The sequence below is a fragment of the Balaenoptera physalus genome (genome assembly GCF_965194825.1).
Source record: "Balaenoptera physalus genome assembly, chromosome: 3".
Classification (NCBI taxonomy): Eukaryota; Metazoa; Chordata; class Mammalia; order Artiodactyla; family Balaenopteridae; genus Balaenoptera; species Balaenoptera physalus.
The window spans coordinates 29,712,187-29,733,869 of NC_138890.1; the positions used below are offsets into that span (position 1 = coordinate 29,712,187).

General features: G+C 41.5%; 1 protein-coding gene across 2 annotated transcripts in view; it reads left to right on the forward strand.

Annotated features, from left to right (window-relative positions):
- SLIT3 (slit guidance ligand 3) overlaps window positions 1-21,244 on the forward strand; it is a 619,558-nt gene extending 598,314 nt beyond the window's left edge. For both annotated transcript variants that reach the window (XM_082456399.1, XM_082456400.1), the window contains 4 exons: window positions 15,834-15,988; window positions 16,649-16,934; window positions 18,097-18,305; window positions 20,668-21,244. In XM_082456399.1, coding sequence (XP_082312525.1) covers window positions 15,834-15,988; window positions 16,649-16,934; window positions 18,097-18,305; window positions 20,668-20,903 — 886 coding nt within the window. In that variant the 3' untranslated portion in view covers window positions 20,904-21,244. The remainder of the gene's footprint in view (window positions 1-15,833; window positions 15,989-16,648; window positions 16,935-18,096; window positions 18,306-20,667) is intronic.
- The last annotated feature ends 439 nt before the right edge of the window (window positions 21,245-21,683 follow it).

A 21,683-nucleotide genomic window follows, 5' to 3' on the forward strand; every position in this document is an offset into this window, starting at 1 on the left:
TTTCTTTCATCAGTGTCTTATAGTTTTCTGCATACATGTCTTTTGTCTCCCTAGGTAGGTTTATTCCTAGGTATTTTATTCTTTTTGTTGCAATGGTAAATGGGAGTGTTTCCATAATTTCTCTTTCAGATTTTTCATCATTAGTGTATAGGAATGCAAGAGATTTCTGTGCATTAATTTTGTATCCTGCAACTTTACCAAATTCATTGATTAGCTCTAGTAGTTTTCTGGTGGCATTTTTAGGATTCTCTATGTATAGTACCATGTCATCTGCAAACAGTTACAGTTTTACTTCTTCTTTTCCAATTTGTATTCCTTTTATTTCTTTTTCTTCTCTGATTGCTGTGGCTAGGACTTCCAAAACTATGTTGAATAATAGTGGTGAGAGTGGACATCCTTGTCTCGTTCCTGATCTTAGAGGAAATGCTTTCAGTTTTTCACCACTGAGGATGATGTTTGCTGTGGGTTTGTCAAATATGGCCTTTATTATGTTGAGGTAGCTTCCCTCTATGCCCACTTTCTGGAGAGTTTTTATCATAAATGGGTGTTGAATTTTGTCAAAAGCTTTTTCTGCATCTATTGAGATGATCATATGGTTTTTATTCTTCAGTTTGTTAATATGGTGTATCACATTGATTGATTTGCGTATATTGAAGAATCCTTGCATCCCTGGGATAAATCCCACTTGATCATGGTGTATGATCCTTTTAATGTGTTGTTGGATTCTGTTTGCTAGTATTTTGTTGAGGATTTTTGCGTCTATATTCATCAGTGATATTGGTCTGTAATTTTCTTTTTTTGTAGTATCTTTGTCTGGTTTTGGTATCAGGTGATGGTGGCCTCATAGAATGAGTTTGGGAGTGTTCCTTCCTCTGCAATTTTTTGGAAGAGTTTTAGAAGGATGGGTGTTAGCTCTTCTCTAAATGTTTGATAGAATTCATGGCAGGTGGATTCTTTTTTTTTTTTTTAAACATCTTTATTGAAGTATAATTGCTTTACAATGGTGTTAGTTTCTGCTTTATAACAAAGTGAATCAGTTATACATATACATATGTTCCCATATGTCTTCCCTCTTGCATCTCCCTCCCTCCCACCCTCCCCATCCCATCCCTCTAGGTGGTCACAAAGCACCGAGCTGATCTCCCTGTGCTATGCGGCTGCTTCCCACTAGCTATCTATTTTACATTTGGTAGTGTATATATGTCCATGACATTCTCTCACCCTGTCACATCTCCCCCTCCCCCTCCCCATATCCTCAAGTCAATTCTCTAGTAGGTCTGTGTCTTTATTCCCATCTTGCCACTAGGTTCTTCATGGCCTTTTTTTTTTTCCCTTAGATTCCATATATATGTGTTAGCATACTGTATTTGTTTTTCTCTTTCTGAATTACTTCACTCTGTATGACAGACTCTAACTCCATCCACCTCATTACAAATACCTCCATTTCATTTCTTTTTATGGCTGAGTAATATTCCATTGTATATATGTGCCACATCTTCTTTATCCATTCATCCGATGATGGACACTTACGTTGCTTCCATATCCTGGCTATTGTAAATAGAGCTGCAATGAACATTTTGGTACATGACTCTTTTTGAATTATGGTTTTCTCAGGGTATATGCCCAGTAGTGGGATTGCTGGGTCGTATGGTAGTTCTATTTTTAGTTTTTTAAGGAACCTCCATAATGTTCTCCATAGTGGCTGTATCAATTTACATTCCCACCAACAGTGCAAGAGTGTTCCCTTTTCTCCACACCCTCTCCAGCATTTATTGTTTCTAGATTTTTTGACGATGGCCATTCTGACCGCTGTGAGATGGTATCTCATTGTAGTTTTGATTTGCATTTCTCTAATGATTAATGATGTTGAGTATTCTTTCATGTGTCTGTTGGCAATCTGTATATCTTCTTTGGAGAAATGTCTATTTAGGTCTTCTGCCCATTTTTGGAACGGGTTGTTTGTTTTTTTGTTATTGGGCTGCATGAGCTGCTTGTGAATCTTGGAGATTACTCCTTTGTCATTTGCTTCATTTGCAAATATTTTCTCCCATTCTGAGGGTTGTCTCTTCATCTGGTTTATGGTTTCCTTTGCTGTGCAAAAGTCTTAAGTTTCATTAGGTCCCATTTGTTTATTTTTGTTTTTATTTCCATTTCTCTAGGAGCTGGGTCAAAAAGGATCTTGCTGTGATTTATGTCATAGAGTGTTCTGCCTATGTTTTCCTCTAAGAGTTTGATACTGTCTGGCCTTACACTTAGGTCTTTAATCCATTTTGAGTTTATTTTTGTGTATGGTGTCAGAGAGTGTTCTAATTTCATACTTTTACATGTATCTGTCTAATTTTCCCAGCACCACTTATTGAAGAGGCTGTCTTTTTTTTTTTTAAACATCTTTATTGAAGTATAATTGCTTCACAATGGTGTGTTATAGTTTCTGCTTTATAACAAAGCGAATCAGCTACACATGTACACACGTTCCCATATCTCCTCCCTCCTCCATCTCCCTCCCTTCCACCCTTCCCATCCCACCCCCCCAGGCAGTCACAAAGCACTGAGCTGATCTCCCTGTGCTATGCTGCTGCTTCCCACTAGCTATCTATTTTACATTTGGTAGTGTATATATGTCCATGACACTCTCTCACCCTGTCATATCTCACCCCTCCCCCTCCCCATATCCTCAAAGTCCATTCTCAAGTAGGTCTGTGTCTTTATTCCCGTCTTCCCACTAGGTTCTTCATGACCTTTTTTTTTTTTCCTTAGATTCCATATATATGTGTTAGCATACTGTATTTGTTTTTCTCTTTCTGACTTACTTCACTCTGTATAACAGACTCTAACTCCACCCACCTCATTACAAATACCTCCATTTCATTTCTTTTCATGGCTGAGTAATATTCCATTGTATATACGTGCCACATCTTCTTTATCCATTCATCCGATGATGGACACTTAGGTTGCTTCCATGTCCTGGCTATTGTAAATAGAGCTGCAATGAACATTTTGGTACATGACTCATTTTGGCATTTTTTTTTTTTTAATGGGGCAGAAGGAAAGAAGCTTTTTTTTTAAATTTATTTATTTAATTTTGGCTGTGTTGGGTCTTCGTTTCTGTGCGAGGGCTTTCTCTAGCTGTGGCAAGCGGGGCCACTCTTCATCGCGGTGCGCGGGCCTCTCGCTATTGCGGCCGCTCTTGTTCCGGAGCACAGGCTCCAGACGCGCAGGCTCAGTAATTGTGGCTCACGGGCCCAGTTGCTCCGTGGCATGTGGGATCTTCCCAGACCAGGGCTCGAACCCGTGTCCCCTGCATTAGCAGGCAGACTCCCAACCACTGTGCCACCAGGGAAGCCCATGACTCTTTTTGAATTATGGTTTTCTCAGGGTATATGCCCAGTAGTGGGATTGCTGGGTCGTATGGTAGTTCTATTTTTAGTTTTTTAAGGAACCTCCATAATGTTCTCCATAGTGGCTGTATCAATTTACATTCCCACCAACAGTGCAAGAGTGTTCCCTTTTCTCCACACCCTCTCCAGCATTTATTGTTTCTAGATTTTTTGATGATGGCCATTCTGACCGGTGTGAGATGATACCTCATTGTAGTTTTGATTTGCATTTCTCTAATGATTAATGATGTTGAGCATTCTTTCATATGTCTGTTGGCCATCTGTATATCTTCTTTGGAGAAATGTCTATTTAGGTCTTCTGCCCATTTTTGGAATGGGTTGTTTGTTTTTTTGTTATTGGGCTGCATGAGCTGCTTGTAAATTTTGGAGATTAATCATTTGTCAGTTGCTTCATTTGCAAATATTTTCTCCCATTCTGAGGGTTGTCTTTTGGTCTTGTTTATGGTTTCCTTTGCTGTGCAAAAGCTTTTAAGTTTCATTAGGTCCCATTTGTTTATTTGTATTTTTCTTTCCATTTCTCTAGGAGCTGGGTCAAAAAGGATCTTGCTGTGATTTATGTCATAGAGTGTTCTGCCTATGTTTTCCTCTAAGAGTTTGATAGTGTCTGGCCTGACACTTAGGTCCTTAATCCATTTTGAGTTTATTTTTGTGTATGGTGTCAGAGAGTGTTCTAATTTCATACTTTTACATGTACCTGTCCAATTTTCCCAGCACCACTTACTGAAGAGGCTGTCTTTTCTCCACTGTATATGCTTGCCTCCTTTATCAAAGATAAGGTGACCATATGTGCGTGGGTTTATCTCTGGGCTTTCTATCCTGTTCCATTGATCTATATTTCTGTTTTTGTGCCAGTACCAAACTGTCTTGATTACTGTAGCTTTGTAATATAGTCTGAAGTCAGGGAGCCTGATTCCTCCAGCTCTATTTTTCGTTCTCAAGATTGCTTTGGCTATTCGGGGTCTTTCGTGTTTCCATACAAATTGTGAAATTTTTTGTTCTAGTTCTATGAAAAATGCTAGTGGTAGTTTGATAGGGATTGCATTGAATCTGTAGATTGCTTTGGGTAGGAGAGTCATTTTCACAATGTTGATTCTTCCAATCCAAGAACATGTATATCTCACCATCTATTTGTATCATCTTTAATTTCTTTCATCAGTGTCTTATAATTTTCGGCATACAGGTCTTTTGTCTCCTTAGGTAGGTTTATTCCTAGATATTTTATTCTTTTTGTTGCAATGGTAAACAGGAGTGTTTTCTTAATTTCACTTTCAGATTTTTCGTCATTAGTGTATAAAAATGCAAGATTTCTGTGCATTAATTTTGTATCCTGCTACTTTACCAAATTCATTGATTAGCTCTAGTAGTTTTCTGGTGGCAGTTTTAGGATTCTCTATGTATAGTATCATGTCATCTGCAAACAGTGACAGCTTTACTTCTTCTTTTCTGATTTGGATTCCTTTTATTTCTTTTTCTTCTCTGATTGCTGTGGCTAACACTTCCAAAACTATGTTGCATAATAGTGGTGAGAGTGGGCAACCTTGTCTTGTTCCTGATCTTAGTGGAAATGGTTTCAGTTTTTTACCATTGAGGACAATGTTGGCTGTGGGTTTGTCATATATGGCCTTTATTATGTTGAGGAAAGTTCCCTCTATGCCTACTTTCTGCAGGGCTTTTATCATAAATGGGTGTTGAATTTTGTCAAAAGCTTTCTCTGCCTCTATTGAGATGATAATATGGTTTTTCTCCTTCAATATTTTAATATGGTGTATCATGTTGATTGATTTGTGTATATTGAAGAATCCTTGCATTCCTGGGATAAGCCCCACTTGATCATGATGTATGATCCTTTTAATGTGCTGTTGGATTCTGTTTGCTAGTATTTTGTTGAGGATTTTTGCATCTATGTTCATCAGTGATATTGGCCTGTAGTTTTCTTTCTTTGTGACATCTTTGTCTGGTTTTGGTATCAGGGTGATGGTGGCCTCGTAGAATGAGTTGGGGAGTGTTCCTCCCTCTGCAATATTTTGGAAGAGTTTGAGAAGGATAGGTGTTAGCTCTTCTCTAAATGTTTGATAGAATTCGCCTGTGAAGCCATCTGGTCCTGGGCTTTTGTTTGTTGAAAGATTTTAAATCACAGTTTCAATTTCAGTGCTTTTGATTGGTCTGTTCATATTTTCTATTTCTTCCTGGTTCAGTCTCGGCAGGTTGTGCATTTCTAAGAATCTGTCCATTTCTTCCAGGTTGTCCATTTTATTGGCATAGAGTTGCTTGTAGTAATCTCTCATGATCGTTTGTATTTCTGCAGTGTCAGTGGTTACTTCTCCTTTTTCATTTCTAATCCTATTGATTTGAGTCTTGTCCCTTTTTCTCTTGATGAGTCTGGCTAATGGTTTATCAATTTTGTTTATCTTCTCAAAGAACCAGCTTTTAGTTTCATTGATTTTTGCTATTGTTTCCTTCATTTCTTTTTCATTTATTTCTGATCTGATCTTTATGATTTCTTTCCTTCTGCTAGCTTTGGGGTTTTTTTGTTCTTCTTTCTCTAATTGCTTCAGGTGCAAGGTTAGGTTGTTTATTTGAGATGTTTCCTGTTTCTTGAGTAGGCTTGTATTGCTATAAACTTCCCTCTTAGCACTGCTTTTGCTGCGTCCCATAGGTTTTGGGTCGTCGTGTCTCCATTGTCATTTGTTTCTAGGTATTTTTTGATTTCCCCTTTGATTTCTTCAGTGATCACTTCGTTTTTAAGTAGTGTATTGTGTAGCCTCCATGTGTTTGTATTTTTTACAGGTCTTTTCCTGTAATTGATATCTAGTCTCATAGCATTGTGGTCGGAAAAGATACTTGATACGATTTCAATTTTCTTAAATTTACCAAGGCTTGATTTGTGACCCATGGTCTATCCTGGAGAATGTTCCATGAGCACTTGAGAAAAATGTGTATTCTGTTGTTTTTGGGTGGAATGTCCTATAAATATCAATTAAGTCCATCTTGTTTAATGTATCATTTAAAGCCTGTGTTTCCTTATTTATTTTCCTTTTGGATGATCTGTCCATTGGTGAAAGTGGGGTGTTCAAGTCCCCTACTATGATTGTGTTACTGTCGATTTCCCCTTTTATGGCTGTTAGAATTTGCCTTACGTATTGAAGTGCTCCTATGTTGGGTGCGTATTTACAGTTGTTATATCTTCTTCTTGGATTGATCCCTTGATCATTATGTAGTGTCCTTCTTTGTCTCTTGTAACAGTCTTTGTTTTAAAGTCTATTTTGTCTGATATCAGAATTGCTACTCCAGCTTTCTTTTGATTTCCATTTGCATGGAATATCTTTTTCCATCCCCTCACTTTCAGTCTGTATGTGTCTGTAGGTCTGAAGTGGGTCTCTTGTAGACAGCATATATATGGGTCTTGTTTTTGTATCCATTCAGCCAGTCTGTGTCTTTTGGTGGGAGCATTTAATCCATTTACATTTAAGGTAATTATCGATATGTATGTTCCTATTCCCATTTTCTTAAATGTTTTGGGTTTGTTATTGTAGGTGTTTTCCTTCTCTTGTGTTTCTTGCCTAGAGAAGTTCCTTTAGCATTTGTTGTAAAGCTGGTGTGGTGGTGCTGAACTCTCTCAGCTTTTGCTTGTCTGTAAAGGTTTTAATTTCTCCATCAAATCTGAATGAGATCCTTGCTGGGTAGAGTAATCTTGGTTGTAGGTTTTTCTCCTTCATGACTTTAAGTATATCCTGCCACTCCCTTCTGGCTTGCAGAGTTTCTGCTGAAAGATCAGCTGTTAACCTGATGGGGATTCCCTTGTATGTTATTTGTTGTTTTTCCCTTGCTGCTTTTAATATGGTTTCTTTATATTTAATTTTTGACAGTTTAATTAATATGTCTTGGCGTGTTTCTCCTTGGATTTATCCTGTATGGGACTCTCTGTGCTTCCAGGACTTGATTAACTATTTCCTTTCCCATATTAGGGAAGTTTTCAACTATAATCTCTTCAAATATTTTCTCAGTCCCTTTCTTTTTCTCTTCTTCTTCTGGGACCCCTATAATTCGAATGTTGGTGCGTTTAATGTTGTCCCAGAGGTCTCTGAGACTGTCCTCAGTTCTTTTCATTCTTTTTTCTTTATTCTGCTCTGCAGTAGTTATTTCCACTATTTTATCTTCCAGGTCACTTATCCGTTCTTCTGCCTCAGTTATTCTGCTATTGATCCCTTCTAGAGTATTTTTAATTTCATTTATTGGGTTGTTCATCGTTCCTTGGTTCCTCTTTAGTTCTTCTACATCCTTGTTAAATGTTTCTTGCATTTTGTCTATTCTATTTCCAAGATTTTGGATCATCCTTACTGTCATTATTCTGAATTCTTTTTCAGGTAGACTACCTATTTCCTCTTCATTTTTTAGGTCTGGTGTGTTTTGACCCTGCTCCTTCATCTGCTGTGTGTTTTTCTGTCATCTCATTTTGCTTATCTTACTGTGTTTGGGGTCTCCTTTTCACAGGCTGCAGGTTCGTAGTTCCCGTTGTTTTTGGTATCTGTCCCCAGTGGCTAAGGTTGGTTCAGTGGGTTGTGTAGGCTTCCTGGTGGAGGGAACTAGTGCCTGTGTTCTGGTGGATGAGGCTGGATCTTGTCTTTCTGGTGGGCACGTCCATGTCTGGTGGTGTGTTTTGGGGTGTCTGTGGCCTTATTATGATTTTAGGCAGCCTCTCTGCTAATGGATGGGGCTGTGTTCCTGTCTTGCTAGTTGTTTGGCATAGGGTGTCCAGCACTGTAGCTTGCTGGTTGTTGAGTGAAGCTGGGTCTTGGTGTTGAGATGGAGATCGCTGAGAGATTTTTGCCGTTTGGCATTACGTAGAGCTGGGAGGTCTCTTGTGGACCAGTGTCCTGAAGTTGGCTCTCCCACCTCAGAGGCACAGCCCTGATGCCTGGCTGGAGCACCAAGAGCCTTTCATCCACACGGCTCAGAGTAAAAGGGAGAAAAAATAGAAAGAAAGAAAGAGGATAAAATATAGTGAAGTAAAATAAAGCTATTATAAAGCAAAGCTATACAGACAAAATCTCACCCAGAAGCATATACATATACACTCACAAAAAAAGGAAAAGGGGGAAAATTAATATATCCTGCTCCCAAAGTCCACCTCCTGAATTTGGGATGATTCGTTGTCTATTCAGGTATTCAACAGATGCAGGCACATCAAGTTGTTTGTGGAGTTTTAATCCGCTGCTTCTGAGGCTGCTGGGAGAGATTTCCCTTTCTCTTCTTTGTTAGCACAGCTCCCGGGGTTCAGCTTTGGATTTGGACCCACCTCTGCATGTAGGTCGCTTGAGGGCGTCTGTTCCCTTTTGGGAGGTCTGACGTTTTCTGCCAGCGTTCAGTGGGTGTTCTGTAGGAGCAGTTCCACGTGTATATGTATATCTAATGTATCTGTGGGAAAGAAGGTGATCTCTGTGCCTTACTGTTCCGCCATCTTCTTCCTCCGCCGGCAGGTGGATTCTTAACCACTGTGCCACCAGGGAAGCCTGGCACATGGATTCTTAACCATTGTGCCACCTGGGAGGCCCCCATTTCTGAGTTTATTGATTTGGGCCCTCTCCCTATTTTTCTTGATGAGTCTTGCTAAAGGCTTATTGATTTTGTTTTTCTTTTAAAAGAACCAGGTTTTAGTTTCATTGATCTTTTCTGTTGTTTTCTTATTGTTTGTTTCATTTATTTCTGCTCTGATCTTAATGATTTCTTTCCTTCTACTAACTTTGGTTTTGTTTGTTCCTTCTCTAGTTGCTTTAGGTGTAAGGTTAGGTTGTTTGAGATATTTCTTGTTTCCTGAGGTAAGTCTGTATCGCTATAAACTTCCCTCTTAGAACTGCATTCCATAGGTTTGTTGCATTCCATAGGTTTGGGATCATCGTGCTTTTCTTTTCTGTTGTCTCTAGATATTTTTTGATTTCTTCAGTGATCCACTCTTTTTTTTTTTAGTAGATCTTTATTGGAGTATAATTGTCTCACAATACAGCGTTAGTTTCTGTTGTACACCAAAGTGAAACAGCCATATGCATACATATACCCCCATATCCCCTCCCTCTTGAGTCTCCCTCTCATCCTCCCGATCCCACCCCTCTAGGTCATCGCAAAGCACTGAGCTGATCTCCCTGTGCTATGCTGCTGCTTCCCACTAGCTAACTATTTTACATTCGGTAGTATATGTATGTCGATGCTACTCTCACTTCGCCCCAGCTTCCCCCTCCCACCCGTTTCCTCAAGTCCATTCTCTATGTCTACATCTTTATTCCTGCCCTGCAACTAGGTTCATCAGTACCTTTTTTTTTTTTTTTTAGATTCCATATATATGCATTAGCATACAGTATTTTTCTCTTTCTGACTTACTTCACTCTATATGACAGACTCTAGGTCCATCCACCTCACTATAAATAACTCAATTTTGTATCTTTTTATGGCTGAGTAATATTCCATTATATATATGTGCCACATCTTCTTTATCCATTCATCTGTCAGTGGACATTTAGGTTGGTTCCATGTCCTGGCTACTGTAAATAGTGCTGCAATGAAGATTGTGGTACATGACTCTTTTTGAATTATGGTTTTCTCAGGGTATATGCCCAGCAGTGGGATTACTAGGTCATATGGTAGTTCTATTTTTAGTTTTTTAAGCAACCTCCGTACTGTTTTCCGTAGTGGTTGTATCAATTTATATTCCCACCAACAGTGCAGGAGTGTGCCATTTTCACCACACCCTTTCCAGCATTTATTGTTTGTAGATTTTTTTGAAAATGGCCATTCTGACCAGCATGAGGTGATACTTTACTGTAGTTTTGATTTGCATTTCTCTAATAATTAATGATGTTGAGCATCTTTTCACATCCCTCTTGGCCATCTGTATGACTTCCTTGGTGAAATGTCTATTTAGGTCTTCCACCCGTTTTTTAACTGGATTGTTTGTCTTTTAGATATTGAGCTGCATGAGCTGTTTGTATATTTTGGAGATTAATCCTTTATCTGTTGTTTCATTTTCAAATATTTTCTCCCATTCTGAGGGTTGTCTTTTTGTCTTGTTTATGGTTTCCTTTGCTGTGCAAAAGCTTTTAAGTTTAATTAAGTCACATTTGTTTATTTTTGTTTTTATTTTCATTACTCTAGAAGGTGGGTCAAAAAAGATCTTGCTGTGGTTTATGTCAAAGAGTATTCTTCTTATGTTTTCCTCTAAGAGTTTTATAGTGTCTGGTCTTACATTTAGGTCTTTAATCCATTTTGAGTTTATTTTTGTGTATGATGTTAGGGAGTGTTCTACTTTCATTCTTTTACATGTAGCTGTCCAGTTTTCCCAGCACCACTTACGGAAAAGGCTGTCTTTTCTCCGTTGTATGTTCTTGCCTCCTTTGTCGTAAATTAGGTGACCACATGTACGTTGGTTTATCTCTGGGCATTCTATCCTGTACCATTGACCTATATTTCTGATTTTGTGCCAGTACCATACTGTCTTGATTACTGTAGCTTTGTGGTATAGTTTGAAGTCGGGACGCCTGATTCCTCCAACTCTGTTTTTTTTCTCAGGATTGCTTTGGCTATTCGGGGTCTGTTGTTTTTCCATATGAATTGTAAAATTTTTTGTTCTAATTCTGTGAAGAGTGCCATTGGTAGTTTGATAGGGATTGCACTGAATCTGTAGATTGCTTTGGGTAGTACAGTCATTTTCACAGTACTGATTCTTCCAGTCCAAGAACGTGGTATATTTCTCCATCTGTTTATGTCATCTTTGATTTCTTTCATCACTGTTTTATAGTTTTCTGAGTACAAGTCTTTCGCCTCCTTAGGCAGGTTTATTCTTAGGTATTTTATTCATTTTGTTGCAATGGTAAATGGGAGTGTTTCCTTAATTTCTCTTTCTGATTTTTCTTTGTTGGTGTATAGGAATGCCGGAGATTTCTGTGCATTAATTTTGTATCCTGCAGTCTTACCAAATTCATTGATTAGTTCTAGTAGTTTTCTGGTGGCATCTTTAGGATTCTCTATGTATAGTATCATGTCATCTGCAAACAGTGACAGTTTTACTTCTTTTCCAATTGTATTCCTTTTATTTCTTTTTCTTCTCTGATTGCCATGCCTAGGACTTCCAAAACTATGTTGAATAAGAGTGGTGAGAGTGGACATCCTTGTCTTGTTCCTGATCTTAGAGGAAAATGCTTTTAGTTTTTCACCATTGAGTATGATGCTTGCTGTGGGTTTGTCATATGTGGCCTTTATTATGTTGAGTAGGTTCCCTCTATGCCCACTTTCTGGAGGGTTTTTATCATAAATGGGTGTTGAATTTTGTCAAAAGCTTTTTCGGCATCTATTGAGATGATCATATGGTTTTTCTTCTTCAATTTGTTAATATTGTGTATCACACTGATTGATTTACGTATATTGAAGAATCCTTGCATCCCTGGGATAAATCCCACTTGATCGTGGTGTATGATCCTTTTAATGTGTTGTTGGATTCTGTTTGCTAGTATTTTGTTAAGGATTTTTGCATCTATGTTCATCAGTGATATTGGTCTATAATTTTCTTTTTTGGTGATATCTTTTTCTGGCTTTGGTATCATGGTGATGGTGGCTTCATAGAATGAGTTTGGGAGTGTTTCTCCCTCTGCAATTTTTTGGAAGAGTTTGAGAAGGATGGGTGTTAGCTCTTCTCTACATGTTTAATAGAATTCACCTGTGAAGCCATCTGGCCCGAGACATTTGTTTGTTGGAAGATTTTTAATTATGGTTTCAATTTCATTACTTGTGATAGGTCTGTTTATATTTTCTAATTCTTCCTGGTTCAGTCTTGGAAAATTGTACCTTTCCAAGAATTTGTCCATTTCTTCGTGGTTGTCCATTATATTGGCATCTAGTTGTTTGTAGTAGTCTCTTATAATCCTTTGTATTTCTGCAGTGTCAGTTGTGATTTCTCCTTTTTCATTTCTAATTTTATTGATTTGCATCCTCTCCCTTTTTTTCTTGATGAGTCTGGCTAAGGGTTTATCAATTTTCTTTATCTTCTCATAGAACCAGCTTTTAGTTTTATTGATCTTTGCTATTGTTTTCTTTGTTTCTATTTCATTTATTTCTGCTCTGATCCTTATAATTTCTTTCCTTCTACTGACTCTGGGTTTTCTTTGTTCTTCTCTAGTTGTTTTAAGTGTAGGGTTAGATTGTTTGAGATGTTTCATGTTTCTTGAGGTGAGATTGAATTGCTATAAACGTCCCTCTTAGAACTGCTTTTGCTGAGTGCCATAGGTTTTGGGTCGTCGTGTTTTCATTGTCATTTGTTTCTATGTATTTTTTTATTCCTTCTTTGATTTCTTCAGTGATCTCTTGGTTATTCAGTAGTGCACTGTTTAGCTTCCATGTATTTGTTTTCTACATTTTTTTTTCCTGTAATTGATTTCCAATCTCAGTGTTGTGGTCAGAAAAGATGCTTGAAACGATTTCAGTTTTCTTAAATTTTCCGAGGCTTGATTTGTGACCCAAGATGTGATCTATCCTGGAGAATGTTCTGTGTGCACTTGAGAAGAAAGTGTATTCTACCACTTTTGGGTGGAATGTTCTATAAATATCAATTAAATCTATCTGGTCTATTGTGTCATTTAAAGCTTATGTTTCCTTATTAATTTTCTGTCTGGATGATCTGTCCATTGGTGTAAGTGAGGTGTTAATATCCTCCACTATAATTGTGTTTCTGTCGATTTCCCCTTTTATAGCTCTTAGCATTTGCCTTATGTATTGAGGTGCTCCTATGTTGGGTGCATAAACACTTATAATTATTATTTCTTCTTCTTGGATTGATCCTTTGATCATTGTGTAGCGTTCCTCCTTATCTCTTGTAACAGTCTTTATTTTAAAGTCTATTTTATCTGATACAAGTATTGCTACTCCAGGTTTCTTTTGATTTCCATTTGCATGGAATATCTTTTTCCATCCCTTCACTTTCAATCTCTATGTGTCCCTAGGTCTGAAGTGGGTCTCTTGTAGACAGCATATACATGGGTCTTGTTTTTGTATCCATTCAGCCAGTCTGTGTCTTTAGGTTAGGGCATTTAATCCATTCACATTCAAGGTTATGATTGATATGTATGTTCCTATTACCATTTTCTTAATTGTTTTGGGTTTGTTTTTGTGGGTCTTTTTCTTCTCTTGTGTTTCCTGCCTACAGGAGTTTCTTTAGCATTTGTTGTAAAGCTGGTTTGGTGGTGCTGAATTCTTTTAGCTTTTGCTTGTCTGAAAAGCTTTTGATTTTTCCATCAAATCTGAATGAGATCCTGGCTGGGTAGAATAATCTTGGTTGTAGGTTTTTCTTTTTCATCACTTAAAGTGTATCCTGCCGCGCCCTTCTGGCCTGCAGAGCTTCTGCTGAAAAATCAGCTGATAACTTTATGGGGATTCCTTTGTGTGTTGTTATTTTTTTTTCCCTTGCTGCTTTTAATATTTTTTCTTTGCATGTAATTTTTGTTAGTTTGATTAATGTGTGTCTTGGTGTGTTTTTCCTAGGGTTTATCCTGTATCAGACTCTCTGTGCTTCCTGGACTTAGGTGACTATTTCCTTTCCCATGTTAGGGAAGTTTTCAACTATAATCTCTTCAAATATTCTCTCAGACCCTTTCTTTTTCTCTTCTTCTTCTGGGACCCCTATATTCGAATGTTGGTGCTGCAATTAGTGTTGTCCCAGAAGTCTCTGAGATTGTCTTCAATTCTTTTCATTCTTTTTTCTTTATTCTGCTCCTTGGCGGTTATTTCCACCATTCTGTCCTCCAGCTCACTTATTAGTTCTTCTGCCTTTGTTTCCTTATTGATTTTCTGTCTGGATCATCTGTCCATTGGTGTAAGAGGGGTAATGCAACTGATTTTTATACATTAATTCTGTATCTAGCAACTTTACTGAATTTGTTAGTTCCAACAGTTTTTTAGTGGAAACTTTAGGTTTTTCTATATATAACATCATGTCATCTGCAAATAGCGACAGTTCTACTTCTTACTTTCTGATGTGTATGCCTTTTTTTTTTTCCTTTCCTAATTGCTCAGGCTGGGACTTCCAACACTATGTTGAATATAAATGGCAAGAGTGGGCATCCTTGTCTTGTTTCTGATTTTAAAAGAAAAGCTTTCAGTTTTCACCACTGAATATAATGTTAGCTGTGGGCTTGTTATATATGGCCTTTATTTTGTTGAGTTTGTTCTATACCTATATTGTTAAGAGTTTTCATCATAAATGGATGCTGAATTTTGTCAAATGCTTTTTTCTGCATTTATTGAGATGATCACATGATTTTGATCCTTCATTTTGTTAATCTGGTGTATCACACTGATTGAATTTGTGATTTTGAGCCATTCTTGCATCCCTGGAATACACCCCACTTAATCATGGTATATGACCTTTTTAATGTATTATTGAATTAGGTTCGCTAATATTTTACTAAGAATCTTTGCATCTATGTTCATCAGGAATATTGGCCTGTAATTTTCTTTTTTTGTGGCATTCTTGTCTGGTTTTAGTATCAAGATGATGCTGACCTTGTAAAATGAGTTTGGAAGTGTTCCTTTTTTTGTAAAAGAGTTTGAGAAGGATTGTTTGTTATTAAGCCTTCTTTAAATGTTTCATAGAATTCACCAGTGAACCCATCCAGTCCTAGACTTCTGTTTGTTGGGAGGTGTTTGACAGCTGATTTCATACCCTTAGAGGCATACCTCGTTTTACTGCACCTTGCTATATTGTGCTTCACAGATACTGTATTATTTACAAATTGAAGGTTTGTGGCAACTCTGTGTCAAGTCTGTTGGTGCCATTTTTCCAACAGCATTTGCTCACTTCATGTCTGTGTGTCATGTTTTGGTAATTCTCATAATATTTCAACCTTTTTCTCTATTACAGTATTTATTATGGTGATCTGTGATCAGTGATCTTTGATGTTATTATTGCAAAAAGATTATGCCTCCCTGAAGGCTCAGGTGACAGTCAGCATTTTTTAGCAATAAAGTATTTTTAAGTTAAGGTATGTACATTGTTTTTTAGACAAAATGCTATTGCACCCTTAATAGAGTACACTGTAGTATAAACATAACTTTTATGCGCACTGGGAAACCAGAAAATTCATGTGACTTGCTTCATCAGGTGGTCTGGAACTGAACCCACAGTATCTCCAAGGTATGCCTGTATATCTATGGAGATAAATAAGATAGATGAAATCAATTATAAAGCAAATGGGACTCACTGGAGAATCTATAGGTGTAACAGGTAATTAATAGGAGTTCTCTGTACTGTTTTTATTTTTGTGATTTATGTTGTTTGAAATTATTTCCAAATAAAAAACAAAACAAAATGCAAGGAATACTAGTCAAGTTCACAGTCCAGTGCAGGCTGTGGAAGGCACTCAGCAAACCCTCTGTCTCTCCTGCTTCTCTCCTGCCCAGTGTGGAGACTGTGAATGACGGGCAGTTTCACAGTGTGGAGCTGGTGATGCTAAACCAGACCCTGAACCTGGTGGTGGACAAAGGAGCCCCCAAAAGCCTGGGAAAGCTCCAGAAGCAGCCAACAGTGAGCATCAACAGCCCCCTCTACCTTGGAGGTAAAGCCCCATCCCCTCCCACCCCAAATACCTCCACCTCCCACCTGCCCCCCTGTGCTCGGGCACCCACCCCCAGGCCAACTGGTGGGGCTTGCTGCTCTCATCTCGGCACCCACTGCCAAAGCTAATCAAGGAAGGCTTCCTGGAGGAAGTGACAACCAAGCTGCTCCCTAAAGTGTGAATAGTTAGCCAGATCATGGGGAGGCGAAGAGGAAAAGAAAGGGAGCAGGGCTCCTTCTGAGAAACTACAATTTTAGGGAGGATGGTGGAAGGTGAAGATGGAATGGGGAGGGAGGAGAGGGAGACAGAGGCCAGCCCCTTCAATATACAGGCTTCCCTCTGCTCTGCCACCCCCTCAGATGCTGTGAGGCTCAGCTGATGTATGTAGAGGAGCATGTTTGCTACTAAGGCCCTTCAAAGGCCAAAGAGAGAAGGAGCCACCAGTCTGACAGAGCATGGGCCTGAAACCCAGCCTTGGGCCAGTAGTTCTCAAAGGGTTATGTGCAAAAAAAAAAAAAAAAGGCATCAGAGCAGCTTGTTCAATATGGAGATTCCCAAGACTTCTTCTCCCAAGGAGTCCACCTCCGAGGGCTGGAATGCGGGCGAGCAGGGTGGGCAGGGGAGTGTCTTCAGGTCGCTGTCCTGGTGTCCCTCCCGCAGGCATCCCCACCTCCACGGGCCTCTCGGCCTTGCGCCAGGGCGTGGACCGGCCGCTGGGCGGCTTCCACGGCTGCATCCACGAGGTGCGCATCAACAACGAGCTGCAGGACTTCAAGGCCCTCCCGCCGCAGGCCCTGGGCGTCTCGCCGGGCTGCAAGTCCTGCAGCGTGTGCAGGCACGGCCTGTGCCGTGCCGTGGAGAAGGACAGCGTGGTGTGCGAGTGCCACCCAGGCTGGGCCGGCCCGCTGTGCGACCAGGAGGCCCGCGACCCCTGCCTCGGCCACAGGTCGGTGTCCCTCCCCCTCTGCCCCGCCCGGGAAGTGGGCACTGATGGAAGCCGGAGGAACTGCAGTCAGACTGTAGACAGGGGCTGCTTAGAAGGTCAGGGGCTTAACACATCCAAACAGCAGGTCTTGCTCAGAGGAGACATCAGTGTGCCAGAGCCTAGCTGAAAAACACTTGTCAAGTGGCCTTCAGAAGTTGAAAGGGGCACCTGTGCGCATGCACCTTGGCAAGTGGGTGCATTTCGGCCCGACTCGACTCCCCACTCAGTGGTACCCTATGAGGGCACCAGGGGTGTATAACCACGCACAGCCGAATCATTTCGTGACTCTGGCATTCATTATGCATCAAAATATTTACTGAGGGCCTACTATGTGTCAGGCCTTGTGCTAAAAATAGGAGACCCAGCATCCTCAGTGTTCAGAAATCTGAATCAGCCAAAAATAACACCAGAGCCATGTCTAGCAATTTGCTTGGCTGAACAAGCTGGGACATGATATTGTGGATCAGGAGTGAAGGATAGCTATAAAGGGGTTGAGTTTCCTGGGTAGCTCTGGAGTGAGTGAGTGTGTGTGTGTGTGTGTGAGTGTGTATGCGTTTGACTCTGTAACGAATATGTCTACAATGAACCCTGCCTCTGAATGTCATCCCAGTAGAGAGAATGCTGCAGCACAATTAAGAATCCAGGCTTTGGCATCAGTTTCTCCATCTATGAGATGTGGATAGGACTATCTACTGCACAGGACAGCAGAGGAGAGGGGATTGTAGAAAATAAGACTGATGCTAGGTGTAAAGCACTTATCCCAATGCCTGGCACAGAGCAAGTGGTAGCTGGTGGTGGTAGAGATAGTAGTAAGCGTGTTATCAATTAAGACGGCAGAACAATTAAACTGTTTGGAGACTGCGTGGGTTCTTACGTCTGTGTGTAAAGCAGCCAGCTTCATCAAGCTCACAGCTGTCAGTGTCACTGGGGGATGCTCACAGCCTCCAGCTAACTGATTCTCAGCCACTGGGCTGGTGGAGGGTGGACCAAGGGATGGAGAAGGCCTAAGGTCCCACAGCTCCGTGTCCCCTGGTCTGAGCCTGGGCCTGGCTGGGGTGGACAAAGGAACCCTCCAGCTGCACTGACTGCCTGGTTCCCCTCTCATCCTCGCCTCTGCCCCCAGCTGCAACCAGGGGAGATGTGTGGCAACTGGGACCTCATACGTGTGCAAGTGCGCCGAGGGCTACAGAGGGGCCTTGTGTGACCACAAGAATGACTCTGCCAACGCCTGCTCAGCCTTCAAGTGTCACCACGGGCAATGCCACGTCTCAGATCAAGGGGAGCCCTACTGCCTGTGCCAGCCCAGCTTTAGTGGGGAACACTGCGAACAAGGTGGGTCCACTGTGCGCATGGGGGGGTGGGGGGATGGTGCCCGGGAAGGATGCGGGGGTCAGACTTGGACTCCACATTCAGATGGCCTAAGTTCCAGTTCTGGCTGAGCCACTTAGAGGCTGCATGACCTTCATTAAGTTACTTTCTGAGTCTCAAATTCCATCATGTTGAATATGGGGGGCAACACTATAACTTCCTGTATCAGTTATCCGTTGCTGCGTAACAAATTAGCCCCAACACATAGCAGTTCAAAACCACACTAAACATGCTCCATCCGGCACAGTTCCTGTGGGTCAAGCATTCAGAAACGGCTTAGCTAGATAGTTCCAGCTGGGGTCTCTCGAGATTGCAAACCGCCAGGACTGTGTGAGCAGTCTGGGTTGTTCTTTCTCTCCTCTCTCCTCCCCTCCTTTTCTAATTGCCGGCCCTGGAGCTGCCAGAGTGGCCCTCTGACCAGCACCACTGACTCACCTGGGAGCTTATTAGAAACACAGATGCTCAGGCCCAGTCCAGACCTTTTGAATCGGAACCCGCATTTTAACAAGAGCCCTCGATGGTTCTTTAATCACATTAACATTTCAGATGTTGCTCTGCAGTCTCCTCCCAAACCTCATGCCATTATTGGGTCAACAAAAGACAGTTCCTTGGTCTGATCCCATTTCAAAAACATCAAATCACTTACCTCACTTAGTGGCCCCTTTAGTGTATTAATTTGGAGGTAAGTGCAAAAAAGGAAAATTGAAATTAAATTATATTCCAGCTGAAATGGTTCTGTCTCACCTTGGAGGTTTTTCTCCTGCATGGAAACTGAGAAGTCTTCGTCTTCCTTCCTGCCACCAGAATCCTGGGCAGGCCACCTCCTGTCACTAGAGGACTCTTTCATATTTTATACCTTGTTGAAATACCATTCTTAACCAATTTTGTTAAATAACGTATTCTGAAATAATTTCAGATCTAACAGAAAAATTGCCAGAACAATATAAACAGCGTTCCCATTCCCTTCAACTGGACAGCCCAACTGTTAACATGCTGCCGAGTTTGCATTCTCCCTGCCCCACACATCACACACACCTATTATCATCATTAGTCTTCTTTTGATCCTGTTAACAATCAATCACATAATTTTAAAAAACTACATCAAGCTTAACAAAATTCACATTACATCACATTAACCACCTAAAGCTTTAAACTGCATAAAGCCCTTTTGCATTCACAATCCCTGTGATGCTCATAACAGCCCATGAAAAAGCAGGAAGAACCAGGACATGTGTTGCCATTTTCCAGACAAGGAAACTGAGGCTCAGGGATGACAAGGCTCAGGGATCCAAGGCCGTGTGGCCGAGGATCCTAGTCCTGAATGCATTACTCTCTCTCTCAGTGCCTTGCTCCAGATGCTTTCCCAGTGTACTGGGGACAGTAGTGGGCTCAAGGTGAAGAGTTGGGTCAGGGACCAGAGGATTAAGCAGATCCAGGGGTCCCCTCCCCTCCTCTCATTTCTACAACTTGTGGAAGAGCTCACACACGTGCGCGCACACACACACCACCCACCCCACCCCCGCCCAGACTCTTTGGCTCACTGACTACTGTTCCTCTTTCAGATCTCAACTCCAGCATCACTTCCCAGAGACAATCCCTGGCCCCTGGGCTAGTCAGGCTCCTTTGCCACGTATTATGTATAAACACATCCCGTTTCTCCGTAGCATCCGCCTCAGTTTATCAATCATTACAAATATATTTATTTAAATGACACTGTAATTAGTGTCTAGACTCTACACCAGCGGAGACAGGCTACTGAGAGTGGTGGGGACTGGGGCAAACTGGAGATCTCCTGCACCGTCTAAAGCCCGCGGCTTCAGCCCGTCATTGCCACGCAGGGATGCAGACTCAGCTTTGCCAGACCCCCTGGTTTTCAAAGCAACCAGATATCCCAATGTTTAGATGCAATCTCCTGGCATTGTGGGGGTTTTTCTTTTTTTTTTTAATGTTGGCATTTAATTTGGTTTCTAAGCATCTGTGGCACAAGCAACATAGGTCTGGGATGGGATTTAGCCCTCAGTCCCCCAATCTGCCACATCTAGTTTGATCTTTAAGTTCCTTGAAGGAAGGGACCGAGCCTGCTCTTGTCACCCTGCTATCCTTGGGGCTTAGTTTTAAGCCTAGTAGAGAGGCTGGCACGGAACGGCACTTAGCATTTGTGGAAGAGTGAGATGGGTTATGGGAGGGTGGGCAGGGAGACGGACGGATGAGTGAATGAGTAAGTAAGTACGCACGGGCTTCGGCCCACGGGTGTCTCAGAGCAGCCTACCCCCGACAGCCATCTCCGGCCCCAACGCCCTGCCCTTACCTCTTCCGCCCTCTGCAGAGACTCCATGCCTGGGGGGCGTAGTCCGAGAGGTGATCCGCCGCCAGAAAGGTTACGCCTCGTGTGCCACGGCCTCCAAGGTGCCCGTAATGGAATGTCATGGGGGCTGCGGTCCCCAGTGCTGCCAGCCCACCCGCAGCAAGCGGCGGAAATACGTGTTTCAGTGCACAGACGGCTCCTCGTTCGTGGAAGAGGTGGAGAGACACTTAGAGTGCGGCTGCCGCCCATGCTCCTAAGGCCCCCCGCAGCCCTTCCGCCTCCCGGACTCCAGCCGGGTGGGTGGGGACCCCCCCCCCCGCGAGATTCGCAGCGAAGAAGTAGAAGCTGGAGAGGAAGCAAAAGAAGAGAATATTAAGTATATTGTAAAATAAACAAAAAATAGAACTTATTTTTATTATGGAAAGTGACTATTTTCATCTCTTATTATATAAATATATCACACCATCTGAGTATATGTACCATATAGTGAGTTATTTTTACCGAGCTTTTTGTTCTGTGTTGTGTATTTGTCGTGTTTTTATAAACAGCTGTTAAAAGTTTTAAGAAAAAAGGCTAATAAAAATGTTTTAAAACGAAAGGATGAGCATGAAGAAGTGACAGCCTGTCTGAGAAGGAAGGAGGAGGCTTATACGGCTAGGAAACACTGTCGTCGTTAGGTCGGCAGAAACCAGAACCTGCTTACTGAGCTCAGGAAACAAACAGAACGAGAAGAGGAAAAGAGCAAAGGAAAAGGTTTTTCTTTGTTTCTTCCGATTTTTAATGACTTTTCCTTCCCTACAAGCACCCAGCTTTTCAGTCCTGGTTGCCGAAGCCCAGGATGCCCAGATCTTCCAGGAAAAGCCGCTGGGCACTGGCCTCCGACCCTCCCTGGGACCCAAAGCATTGGCCGCCGCCCATGTGCCCGGGGCCCCTGCAGGGTCTGAGCCCACTGCAGACCCCCTCCCCGTCCTGGCTGCCCTTGATTCCATTACAGGACTGTCTGAACTCCGCCACAGGCTTCATCTGAGCCTGTTTTG